At 42.4% G+C, this 12,471-nt stretch overlaps 1 protein-coding gene across 1 annotated transcript in view; it reads left to right on the top strand.

Annotated features, from left to right (window-relative positions):
• The window catches only part of NHEJ1 (non-homologous end joining factor 1), an 84,322-nt gene that overhangs the window by 7,745 nt on the left and 64,106 nt on the right, over positions 1-12,471 (top strand). The window contains exons 4-5 of the mRNA XM_080669442.1: positions 1,023-1,161; positions 1,770-1,828. Coding sequence (XP_080525568.1) covers positions 1,023-1,161; positions 1,770-1,828 — 198 coding nt within the window. The remainder of the gene's footprint in view (positions 1-1,022; positions 1,162-1,769; positions 1,829-12,471) is intronic.

Here is a 12,471-nt window from a genome sequence, read left to right as displayed (position 1 = left end):
CTTGGGGGAAGGGAAAGAAACTCTGATAACATCCTCGAACCACAAATAGATTATTGATTTTAGTTATTTTCTTTGGCGAAGGCTTTCATCTTTCAAAGGCTAATGGACACTTTGCATAGGCGAATTAAATTATAATTTTGTATTGCTGTACATTATCACATGAGAACATCATCCTAGCTGCACTGCAGTATGTCTGTGCTTGCGACCTTTTTACCTCTTATTAAGACCAAGGTGTGTTGGTGGTTTATTTCCTCCTAGGCTGGTCTCTTAGTGACTGTCTTGCTTCTATTACAATGGCCTTAGACTTTGTGGCATTGGTGGAAACAGATTGAAACTCTGGGCTCATTCTAGGCTATCATCAGCCCTGAAATGGCTCTTCATTAGTGTCTGGATCAAATTCGACTTGGAAGTCTCTACTTTCTGTGATTTTTGTCTCCTTTTATACTCCAGCTAGCATAGTCTGTTGTAGCCACAATTACTTTCTTGAAGGTTAGTTGGCTCTTCTGCTTTTGTGCCTCAGTCTCTGCTAAAAATTGCTGCACCACATCCTTCTCTTGAAATCACACTTCTAGGTAGCTCTTCATGAGTATTCTTTTTTAAAGAAAGTTTTTACTGATTTTTAGAGATATAGGGAGAGGGATATATAGAAAGAAACATCAATCAGCTGCCTCCCTACTGGGGATCGAGCCCACAACCCAGTCATGTTCCCTGATGGGGAATCAAACGAGGGAGCTCTTGGTTCATGGGTTGATGCTTAACCACTGAGCAACACCAGCAGGGTCATGAGTATTCTTTATTCTTCCCATATTTTTTGTCTGTGACTCACAATCCTTGAACTTCTTTAATATACTTACTTAATTATTATATTAGTGTATACATTCATGTAAATGGATTGCTTGCCTATGACACTATAAGTTCCTATGAAAACATTTATTCTTCAGTATTTATTTCTAGTTCCTAATGCAGTATTAGGGAGTATTTTATATGTATCTCTTGGCTAATTGCTCTCTCTTCCATGAAAGGTCTCCCAACACTTGATTCGTCCTCTGATGGGCACAAGTCTGGCATTGCAATGCCAAGTGAGGGAGCTGGCAACATTGCTTCGTATGAAAGATCTAGAAATCCAGGACTACCAGGAGAGCGGGGCTACACTGAGCCGAGGTGAGAGGACATTCTTTCAGATATTGAGTGGGAAATGGTACAGATAATCAAAGGTGCCTCTGAGAAGGGGGGGACTTTATTTGCATTAGAGAGGGCTTCCCCGAGGGTGGGTGCTAGGTTCTGACCAAAATTGGAGACTTGATGCTTGGTGACACCTCTCTCTGCCTGGAACACCTGGCTGGCACCCAACTGGCCAATAGAAGCTGTGACTGAGTCCAGACATGCCCTAGGCATTGGCAAGGAAAGACTTTGGATAGGGGCCAGCAGCTATACAAAATTGTACGAGGGCAACATGAACTTGGGACTTCAGGAAGTTGCATAGCTCCAACTTCAGAATAAAAATTCAGTTTGACCTTTGTCTTCATGTTGGGAAAAACTCCTGGAGCACATGCTGCCACCGAACCTGTTGTTTGTTGCTAATCACCCTCTCCTCCTCCTGTTTGCCCACACCTTCTCATCCCTTCTCCCACTGGACTAGGTGAGTCTGGGTATCACATCTTTGTGCTCTTTCCCAAGAAGAAGTTTTGGGCTCTGTTTCCTTTCCATCTCACAGGTAGGAAGCTTGTCCTAAGACTCACATTTCTTTTCTGTATCTCTTCTTATTATAGATCGGTTGAAGACAGAACCATTTGAAGAAAATTCTTTCTTGGAACAATTTATGGTAGAGGTAGAGTATTTGTTATTTCCTTTGTCCTGTGCAACTTGGCTTTACTTCCTTTTTCCAGGTGCCCAAGTGGTGACTTGTGTTTGGGTGTTAGGTTGCTTGCATGGTTGGAAAGCCCTTTCTTTGAAAAAGTTGCCTATAGAAAGTCTAATAAAGCTTGAGATGTACATGGGGAAGATGGGGGAAAGAAGAGGAAAGAATATAAAAGGCAAAGTGGGCCGATTAACATTCATAAAACATCTCTGTTAAAGTACCTAGGTATTTCCTTTGGAATTTTCTAACCTTGGAAAGCTTGGTTGCCCATTTGCTAAATCTTTGCTTGTTGAGATCTGATCACAGTTCTGGACTGTGGATCAGTATGGGGGGAGGGATAGTTATTATTACTTCTTGAGGCCCCTTTAACATCCCGCAGTAGAGGAAGGTGGAAAGCATAGGGCTACCATTTGGGGACTGTCTTGTGGGCACAGTAGGCTGTGGAAAATCACAGTGTTTATACAAGGGGACTGGCAAAGGAATGAATGGGGAGTAGATAATTGTGGCCTGTCAGAAGCTCCTGCCTAGGTTTCCCTTCTAAGGATTGAGCTTGGCCAAAAGAAACATCTGTTAAATGCTAAACAGGGTGAGTGTTATTAATAGTGACCTTTGATAATCCCAGTCAATATTGATCTTCTCCTTCTCTAACTCTTCTGGGACTTGTTGGTTGTACGGTTAGTACCTTAGTATTATTGCCCTGTTTTCTAATGGTATATGTTACTCAAGTTGGTACTTTCTTATGTAAGTAAATAATGCTATTATAATACTATGTTATATATAAATTATTCATCTTTCTATCTTGTCTTCTAAGTGAATTTGTAAACTCCTTGTGAGTAGGGGCTGTCACTCAAACTTCTTTTGAACCCCAGATTAGTGCTTTCCACAGAGCTAAGCATAAAGCAGGTGTTCTTGAGGTGGGACTTCCTGTTCTGCCTCTGTGCGTTGACTGAGCAATAACTCCATAATGCTTGGGGTCTTAACACTAAGGACAAAAAAATGCGATTTGAGTGCTAAGTCCATCTATTGAAGCAATTGTAACTCTGGAGAAGGAAAGCATATATTGTTAAGTCCTGAAGCAGAAAAGGTTTCAAGTCTTTATGGGGAAAGAGAGACCATTAAACCTAGACTTATAGTAGAGAGAGATTTCCTAGGTCATTTTCTGTCAGTTAGCTTCCCTTGTCTATAAGTTTGGGGATAAGGTTAACATAGGCTGGAGAGGACATGGTTCGTACATCAGTCCCTTAGTTAAACAATACAAAGCTTACTCTTAGCTCAGCAGGGGGGTCCCTTCCTGATCTAGTGCCTACAACACTGTCCAGCTTGGTTTCTTGACATTTTTCTTTATGTACTTTATGCTTCAGTCATATAGATTGACTTTTAATCACCAAAGGTGCTTTTTCTCTAACTTTATATCCCCGTACATGTTGTTCCCTTTGTCTGAATGCCCAATGCCCTGGACTTAACTACCTTGTAAATTTCTATTGATTTTTTAAAAATATATTTTATTGCTTTTTTACAGAGAGGAAGGGAGAGGGATAGAAAGTTAGAAACACGATGAAAGAGAGACATTGATCAGCTGCCTCCTGCACACCCCCTACTGGGGATGTGCCCGCAACCAAGGTACATGCCCTTGGAATCGAACCTGGGACCCTTCAGTCCGCAGACCGATGCTCTATCCACTGAGCCAAACCAGTCAGGGCATCTATTAATTTTTTAAGTGTCAGCTTTAGCCTCTTTAGGAGACCTTTCAGGACTCTCCTTTTTATTTATTTATTTATTTATTTATTTATTTAAATATATTTTTATTGATTTCAGAGAGGGAGAGAGAGATAGAAACATCAATGATGAGAGAGAATTATTGATTGGCTGCCTCCTGCATGTCCCCTGTTGGGGATCGAGTCCGCAACCCGGGCATGTGCCCTTGACCCGAATTAGAACCGGGACCCTTCAGTCCACAGGCCAACACTGTATCCACTGAGCCAAACCAGCTAGGGCTAGGACTCTGCTTTTAAAGATAATACTTCATCCCTGCTACTGCGGTACCTTGGTAAAATTGGAGGTTTATCTCTTCCGTGCTGTTGGAGTGGGTAGAAACCTGCAGACCTGAATGTGAAAGCATATAGAGCCCTGGCTGGGAGGCTCAGTTGGTTAGTTAGAGTGTCATCCCATACACCAAAAGGTTGCGGGTTCGATTGCCAGGCAGGGCACATGTCTAGGTTTCAGATTTGATCCCCGCTCGGGGCACATATAGGAGGCAACCGATTAAATTTCCTCTCTTTCTCTCTCTTTCTCTCTCTCTTTCCCTTTCCCTCTCTCCCTCTCTCCCTCTCTCTCCCTCTCTCTTTCTCAAAATCTATTTGAAAAAACAAAACAAATAAAAAAACCCCCACACATATCCTCGAGTGAGAATAACACACACACGCACACACGTACACACGCACACAAACCACAAAAGAAAGCATATAGAATCCAGGTGCGAGTCCAAGGAAGGATCTTAGTGTTTTGGAACCAGCCTCTTCAAGAATACTGGTCCTTTAGGCTTTGGGTGGATATCATCCAAACCTCATAGACTTGTAGAATTTTATTATATCTGCAAATGATCTGAGAGGCAGGTAGCTGTAGCTTTCCATTTCATAGATTAAGAAATTGAGCCTCTGACAGTGGATAGAGCGTCAGCCTATAGACTGAAGGGTCCCAGGTTCGATTCCAGTCAAGGGCACATGCCCGGGTTGAGGGCTCGATCCCCAGCAGGGGGTGTGCAGGGGGCAGCCGATCAATGATTCTCTCTCATCATTGATGTTTCTATCTACCTCTCCCCCCCTCTCTTCTTCTCTGAAACCAATAAAAATATATTAAAAAAAAAAAAAAAAGAAATTGAGCCTCTGAGAGGTTAAGTGCCTTGCCTAAGGACATAAAACTATAGCTGTATGTTTGGGACCTCCTACATTTCTTGTCTAGGATTACTCCTATTTTGTTTTGCTACTTTGGTTGTACATACCAATTAGAGGAGAGTTAAGGGCTAGGATAATGTGGAATTCTTGTGACCTCTGGAATCACTGATGTCCTGCATCGCTGCTAGAGCTGAAAGGTTTCCTAATGGGACTGCAGAATCTCTGATGGCCGCTGCATCTTTTCAGTTACTCTGCTTGCCTGGGGTCCTACAAACAGGACACAGAAGGGTCAAGAGGTCATTCAAGACTGAGCTAAAAGGATGTGCCATCAAAATAAGCAACATAGGAAGATAAACAAACCAGGGACAGAGAGCTCGGGATGAAGGTGCAGGGGGGCCAGGACTGATGTCAGAGGGCCATGCGGTCAGTGCCTGGGGTCTGTTTTCCCTAGTTCTCGTTGGGACTATTGCTGAATAAGAGGCCATAGAGATAGGGCAAGGGGTAGTAGGACAGGGAGGTTTCTAGGATACTAAGACTAGGAAAAATATTTAAGGATTGAACAGGGGTTATTTCTCCATATTTAGTCCTTTTTTCCCCTTTTCCCTCAAGAGCCTCTGATCTCTCATTTCCAGGGAGCCAAGGGGGCCAGTTGATGGTGGCCTAACTAGAGGGGAATACTGGCAATGTTGATACAAGTCACCTGGGTGGAGTGGCTGCTGGCTTGATTCTAAGAGAGGGCAAGAGCCCCATATAGAGCATTTCCTAGGACTAGGGTTTGAAAGTCACCTTTAGCAGTAGAAGATGAATCAAGGAATTGGAGACTATTATTGCATGACAGTACAAACTATGTAGAAGGGGAACTTTAGAATGATTGGGCTGGCACAGCCCACTCTCAGTCTAGTCCACTGGAGGGAGTTCCTTCCCCTGGCCCTGTCCATGCCTTTCTCTCTCCATCTGGTTGCCATCAGCCTGTGCGGCTGCTGGCGGGGCTCTTTATTTATTTATCCCAGTGTAATGGGGTGAGGAGGGAGCTGGCCCAAGGCTGGCATTCCGAGGCCAGGCCACTGAGCCACAGGCGGTTTGCATGGGTGTGTGAGTCACTGGGGCTGCATGCTGCTCAAACCAGACTTGGCCAGGCTCAGGGACAGGCAGCCCAAAATAGAGCCCCGCCCTCTGCAGCTGGCAACCCCTGGCTAGGAATCAGCCCTTGACACCAAAACCTGGGCAGTTGCATGAAGTTGGCTTTCTTAGGGAGGGGAGCCTTAACAGAGATAGACATTTTGCAATTCTCTTCTCTCTCTTCAGAGGAGAGTATTCAGCAGAGCAATCACTTCTATTGTTGCATTCTGTGAGACTTAATTTGTTCAGTATAATACTTTAACCAACTTCTACTATAGAGTTTTAGTTATATAACTACAGTTAACATTGATTTGACTCAGCATCCTAAATGTAGCCATGGCCTTTGCGTCCTGTCTAGTTTTAGTTTCTATCTTCATCCGCTGTCTGGTTGCAGCCTGATTCTAGAGTAGATCTTTCAAGCAATGAAGCTACTCATTGCAATGAATTTATTCATTGCTGCTCTTAGGAAGATTATATCAAAGACACCTATTGAAGATGGGGAGTTCTCTAACTTGGAAATTGTTATCCTATTAGGTTCATTCACAGGCAGCTTCTACTTGGTTTTGGGGGACTGGCTTGTCATTCTTTACCTGCCCCTTAAAAGTTAGTGTTGCCTAGAATTGTGTCCTTCATCCTCTCACCCTTCACTCTCTTTCTGAGTTTTGTCATCCAGATCCTAGTTTTAACTCTCATGGTGCACCACTGAGCACCAGGTTTCTATCTCCACTGTGTTTCAGGCCATATTTCTTCCTGCATGCTTGACATTTCCACCGGGATGTCCTACATGCAACATGTCCAAATTAATACTAGACTTCCTCAAACCTGTTTCTCTTCCTATATATCTTGTCTTGGGGAATTGTACCATTATCCACTCAGTTGTCTAGCTAGAAATGTAGAAAAAGTGGGAGTTATGTACTTTGCTGTTTGTCCTTGCTTCCAAAGCCCAACTTGTCAGCTGTCTTTTGAACCTGCTGTTTTTCTATATTCTAGTTCCCATGACCTTAGATTCACCATTCCCTGTTCCATTTTTGGTTTGACCATGCAACAGCCTCCTAACTTTTCTCACAGTCAGTACTGCTCCCCTCCAGTTGAACTTGCAGGTGTGTCAGAGTGATCTCCTTGAAACAAAACCTGATTATGTCACTCTCTTGCTGAAAGTCCTGTAGTGGTTCTCAATAGCCTTTAGGATCAAGTTCAAAATTTCTTGCATGTCACACAACATTATTCATGATTCGGTCCTGCTGACCTCTTCAGCCTGACCCTCAGTCACTTGCCCATAGTACCCCCAATTTCACTATCCTGAAGTATTGACAGCTTCCTGTGCATACATCTCTGGACCCATTTGCTCTGTATTCTCTTCGCTCTTGTCCCCACGACAAATTCCTATTTAACTTTCCCAACTCTGCTCAGGCATCATCGCTTTTATGAGTTTTCCATGACAATTTTTCCTTTCCTCAGCCCACTCTCCTTCTTCTAAGCACAGGTATGCTATCCTACTATTCACAGCCACCTGTACCTACCTCTGCCACTCTGGTCAGAGCCACTGTTGTCTTTTCCCTGCATTTTTGCAATAGCCTCTTTACTAGTATCCCTGCTGCTACCCCTGCCCAGCTTCTGGCCAACAAAGTGATTTTTTTAAAATATATTTTATTGATTTTTTACAGAGAGGAAGGGAGAGGGATAGAGAGCCAGAAACATCGATGAGAGAGAAACATCGATCAGCTGCCTCCTGCACACCCCCACTGGGGATGTGCCCGCAACCAAGGTACATGCCCTTGACCAGAATCGAACCTGGGACCCTTTAGTCCGCAGGCCGACGCTCTATCCACGGAGCCAAACCGGTTTCGGCAACAAAGTGATCTTATTAAAACATAAATCACATCATGCTCCTCTCCTGCTCATTTACAGGGTAAAACCAAGACCTTCCGATGGCCTACAAAACCCTGCATGATCTGGACCTCATTACCTTTCTGACCTCATCTCCTACTACTTTCTCCCTCACTAACATACTGCAGCCACACTGGCCTCTTCATGTTTTTCTAGCACTCTAAACATCACCTGGCTTTAGACCTTTATGCTGCCTGTTCCCTCTGCCTGGCATGCTCTTTCTTCAGATATTTGTGTGGCCAACTCCCTCACTTCCTTTATGTCTGTATTAATTATCTATTGTTCTATGACAAATTGTTCCAAAACTAGTCTAGTGGCTTAAAACAGAAAACATTTAATATCTCATACAGTATGTGAGGGTCAGGAATCTGGAAGCAGCTTAGCTGGGCGATTCCAGTTCCTGGTCTCTCATGAAGTTACACTCAAGATTTTGGATGGGAATGCAGGCATTGTCATGGGCTGGAGAATTCAATTCCAAGCTCTCTCATGTGGCTGTTGGCAGGAGGTGCCATTTCCTTGCCACATGGCCTCTTCATAGGGCTACTCACATGAATATCCCTGGCTTCTTCCAGAGCCAGCAATCCCTAAGAGACCAAGACTAAGACCAAGGTCAAGATTACAGTGGAAGCTGTAGTCATGTTATAACCCAGTCTTAGAAGTGACATCCCATCACTATCTTGCTGTATTCTCTTACTAGAAATGAGTCACTAAATCCAGGCTATAGTCAAGGGGAGGGTAATTAAGCTCCATTCTTAAAGGGAGGTGTGTTAAAAAAAATCTGTGGATGTATCTACATGGACTACAATAATGTCTTTGTTCAAATATCACCTTCTCAATGGAGTTTACACTGACTATCCTATTTAAAATTGTGAGCCACATGCCTGCCCCTCTGCACTGGCACTCCCATTTTACTTTACCATTCTCAACTTTTTATTTTTTCCATAGCCCTGTTTTCCAACGTATTACCATAACATCCACTTACTTGCTTATTGTGTATGGTCTGTCTCCTCCTCCCTGCTAGAATGTGTAAGCTCACCAAGGATAAGGGTGTATGTTTTGTGCTCTGATCCATCCAAAGTGCCTAGAACAGTGTCTCTGCATAGTGGGCACTCAAGAAATATTTGTTGAGTGGTTGAAGGAATCCTATCTTCCCATTCCTTTTTAGTTTCCCTATCTTAGGAATAGACCATCAGCTTATCATTTGTTGGTAGCCTGAGGCTCAGACAGTTCTATGGTAAATAGATGGGTGGCCTTAAGGAGAGGGCCACTGTTAGATTGCCATTCTGTTACCCGCCTTGTTTCTTGGAAACAGTTTTCTGAGAGATAGTTCCCAACTCTGAGATGAAACATAAACCTTGAATCTCTTATCATGGAAAGACCCTAGGACCTCTTTTCTAGACCCAGTTAAATTAAATATCTCAAAAACCAAAGGAATAAGAACTTAACGAAATCCTGGAAAAAAACAGTCATAGAGCCAAAAGTAAGTTAAGTTTCTTCTTTCCTCTCTCTGGCCTCCACTTCCATAATTGGGAGCACTGCTCTGCCATGCACCTGTTGTTCAATATGTAGAGGAAGACATAAGATTCAGAGCATGTTTGTCAGTATCCGCATGGGTATCATACAGAAGGGTAACTCTAGAGGCATCAGAATGTCCTCCCTACCATTGTGTGTGTCACTTCTCTGATCCAGAGACACTTGCAGTTAATCCATTCTTCTGGAATTCTGTCTAGTGCACGTGCATTATGCCAGGATCTGTGAGCATAAAAAGTTTGATAATACTGTCATCAGAGAGCGCACTGTGCTTAATGAATGATAGTAGGGGCACAGTAGTGGAGCAATTGAAAAAAACTTCCTGTAAAAGACAGTTCTTGAACTGGATTGTAATGATTTGTTTTCAGTTTTGCTAGAGAAATATTTGGAAGGTAATTTAGGTGGAAAGCACATAGGCAAAGTATATATGATAAAAACAAGAGTGGGTGCCGAAACCGGTTTGGCTCAGTGGATAGAGCGTCGGCCTGCTGACTGAAGGGTCCCGGGTTCGATTCCGGTCGAGGGCATGTACCTTGGTTGCAGGCATATCCCCAGTGGGAGGTGTGCAGGAGGCAGCTGATCGATGTTTCTAGCTCTCTATCCCTCTCCCTTCCTCTCTGTAAAATATCAATAAAATATATTAAAAAAAAAAAAGAGTGGGTGAGAATTAGTAGGAAATAAGGTTAGCAAGATAATAATTAGAGCCCTAACTGGTTTGGCTCAGTAGATAGAGCGTTGGCCTGCGGACTGAAGGGTCCCAGGTTCGATTCCAGTCAAGGGCATGTACCTTGGTTGCGGGCACAATCCCAGTGGGGGATGTGCAGGAGGCAGCTGATTGATGTTTCTCTCTCATCAACATTTCTAACTCTCTATCCTCCCTTCCTCTCTGTAAAAAATCAATAAAATATATTAAAAAAAAAAAGATAATAATTGGAGGCCAGGTTGTGGAGGGCCTTAGATGCTGGTCTGGAAGATGGGCGCTTTATTCTGAAGGTAAGTGTTTTTTAGCTATTTTTCTCCCTGGAATTTGTTTATTTGCCCATTTCAGTCCAGTTAACATCTATCATTACATGCAGTGTTTCTCAAACAGAGGCACGTCTCCTAGGAAGGAGATGGGGCACTTCCTTCTCACAGTTATTAATTACTGTTGTAGATAGTGGGAAACCATTGAAAGTCTTGACTGAAGAATTGACATATGAAAGTAATCTTTCAGGAAGATTAGGCTGTCAGTGGTATGCCTGTGTGATCTGAAGAATAGTGGTACCATTGACAGGCTGGGAAAAATCATGGGTGGGGCTCAATTAAATCTAATCTTGGGCATATAAAGGAATGGTTTTCCTTATTTAAAACACAAATCCACCAGTATTTGAGCTCTGGAATGAAAATCTCCAGGGAGGAAGGGATGGCTGCACATGTTTCTCAACTATATTTCTTCTGAAATTTGCCTTCTCTTTGGGGTTTTTCTCACTGTGACTCCTGTAGTCACCACTGAGCCCTGCTGCCAGGGGTCACCACTTCTTTTCTTTGGGCCCAAGAAATGTGAAAAGGCCCCTTTCTTTATTTTCCTTTTACAAAGCTTTATAAGGGCGTATACTTTCGAAAGAAAATTTATTTAAAATCAGAGGGAAAACGAAAAGGAAATCAATATAGAAAATACAAATGGATAAAATGACCCATTTCCAAAAGACAGGCTTCTGATTCTGGGAATCTCAATAGTGAAGGACTTTATCATGTTCCAAATTCTCTTACCTGAAAAAAACTCAAAACCAAATGTTTAAACTCAGATGCCTATAGAGGATAGGTACATAACATAAATAGGTGTATCTAGCTGGACAAAAGACAGTAGAGATTTGTGGGAGCCTGTGAAAAACTAAATCATATATCCCCCTGTATCTAGACCTAGATAGGCTAGCACAATTTAACAGACACTGCTCCAGCGAGTTGTGTATCTCACTTCATTCAAAGGAAGTTACCAGCTCTTCTAAAATAAAACACTATTTTGTTGTTTAGCTTCACCAAATCTACTGTTAGTCTCTCAGGTGGTTTTAATCTCCAGTCTGAGAAATGCACTTAGTTCAGAATCGAGTTTGAGGCAGTGTTGATTGATGCCTTATTTCTGGCAAATATCTAGCCCCTTTAGGCCTAACCTATAAGCTTCACATGCCTCTGGGGCATTTTGCTGTGATTCACAGTTGAATCTTCCTCTTTTCCTCTCTTGTAGAGGAAGGGTTTCACAAAACTCCATTGATTACACAGTATGCCCATTTAATAATGCCTTCGCTTATTAAAAAAAATCGATGGCTTATATATAATTAGTGTTAATTTGAAAACATAAGATGAAGATCTTTTTAAAAAATGTTTTTTGTTAATTTTTTTATTTTTAAAATATTCACAGCAATTTTATTTGTAATAGTGATTTTTTTTTCTTTTAGAGAGAGAGGAGGGAGAGGGATAGAGAGATAGAAACATCAATGAGAAACATCAATTGGCTGCCTCCTGCATGCCCCCTACTGGAGGTCAGCCCACACAGCCTGGACATGTGCCCTGACTAGAAATAGGACTAGTTACCTCTTGGTTCAACCACTTGAACCATATAGGACTAGTTACCTCTTGATGCTCAACCACTGAGCAACACCGGCTGGGCAAGATGAAGATCTTTTTCAATACATACTGAATTTAAAAGGATTATAGGACATACAAGTGGGAATTCAGGAAAGTCTAAAAAATAGGATTGAAGCTTAGGTTGAAAAAAAGGACCTATAGAAATAGATTTAGGAGTCATCTGCAAAGGAACAGAATTGGAGAATGGATGCATCTTTTGCTGGGATGAGCAAGGAAAAAAGAACAAAAGTCCAATGATGAGATTTTGGGAACAGTCATAATTGGAAGGAGTCATAGGCGCCAGTGAAGGAAATGTGAGTGAGATAGGATGAGGATCTGGATAGAGGAGTAAATTAGCCAAGAAAGAGGAAGTAACCATTATAAAGTACATACTGTGCTTGTGCTAGACATAGTGCTAGGTGCTTTATCTAAATTATAACTTAAATAAATATATATTTTTATTGTTTTTAGAGAAGAAGGGAGAGGGAGAGAGAGATAGAAACATCAATGATGAGAGAGAATCATTGATTGGCTGCCTCCTGCACACCCCCTGCTGGGGATCCAGCCCAAAACCCAGGCATGTGC

This window comes from Plecotus auritus, assembly GCF_963455305.1.
Source record: "Plecotus auritus genome assembly, chromosome: 5".
NCBI lineage: Eukaryota > Metazoa > Chordata > Mammalia > Chiroptera > Vespertilionidae > Plecotus > Plecotus auritus.
Note: the sequence above shows the minus strand (reverse complement) of the source record. Positions and strands in the feature narration are given on the sequence as shown.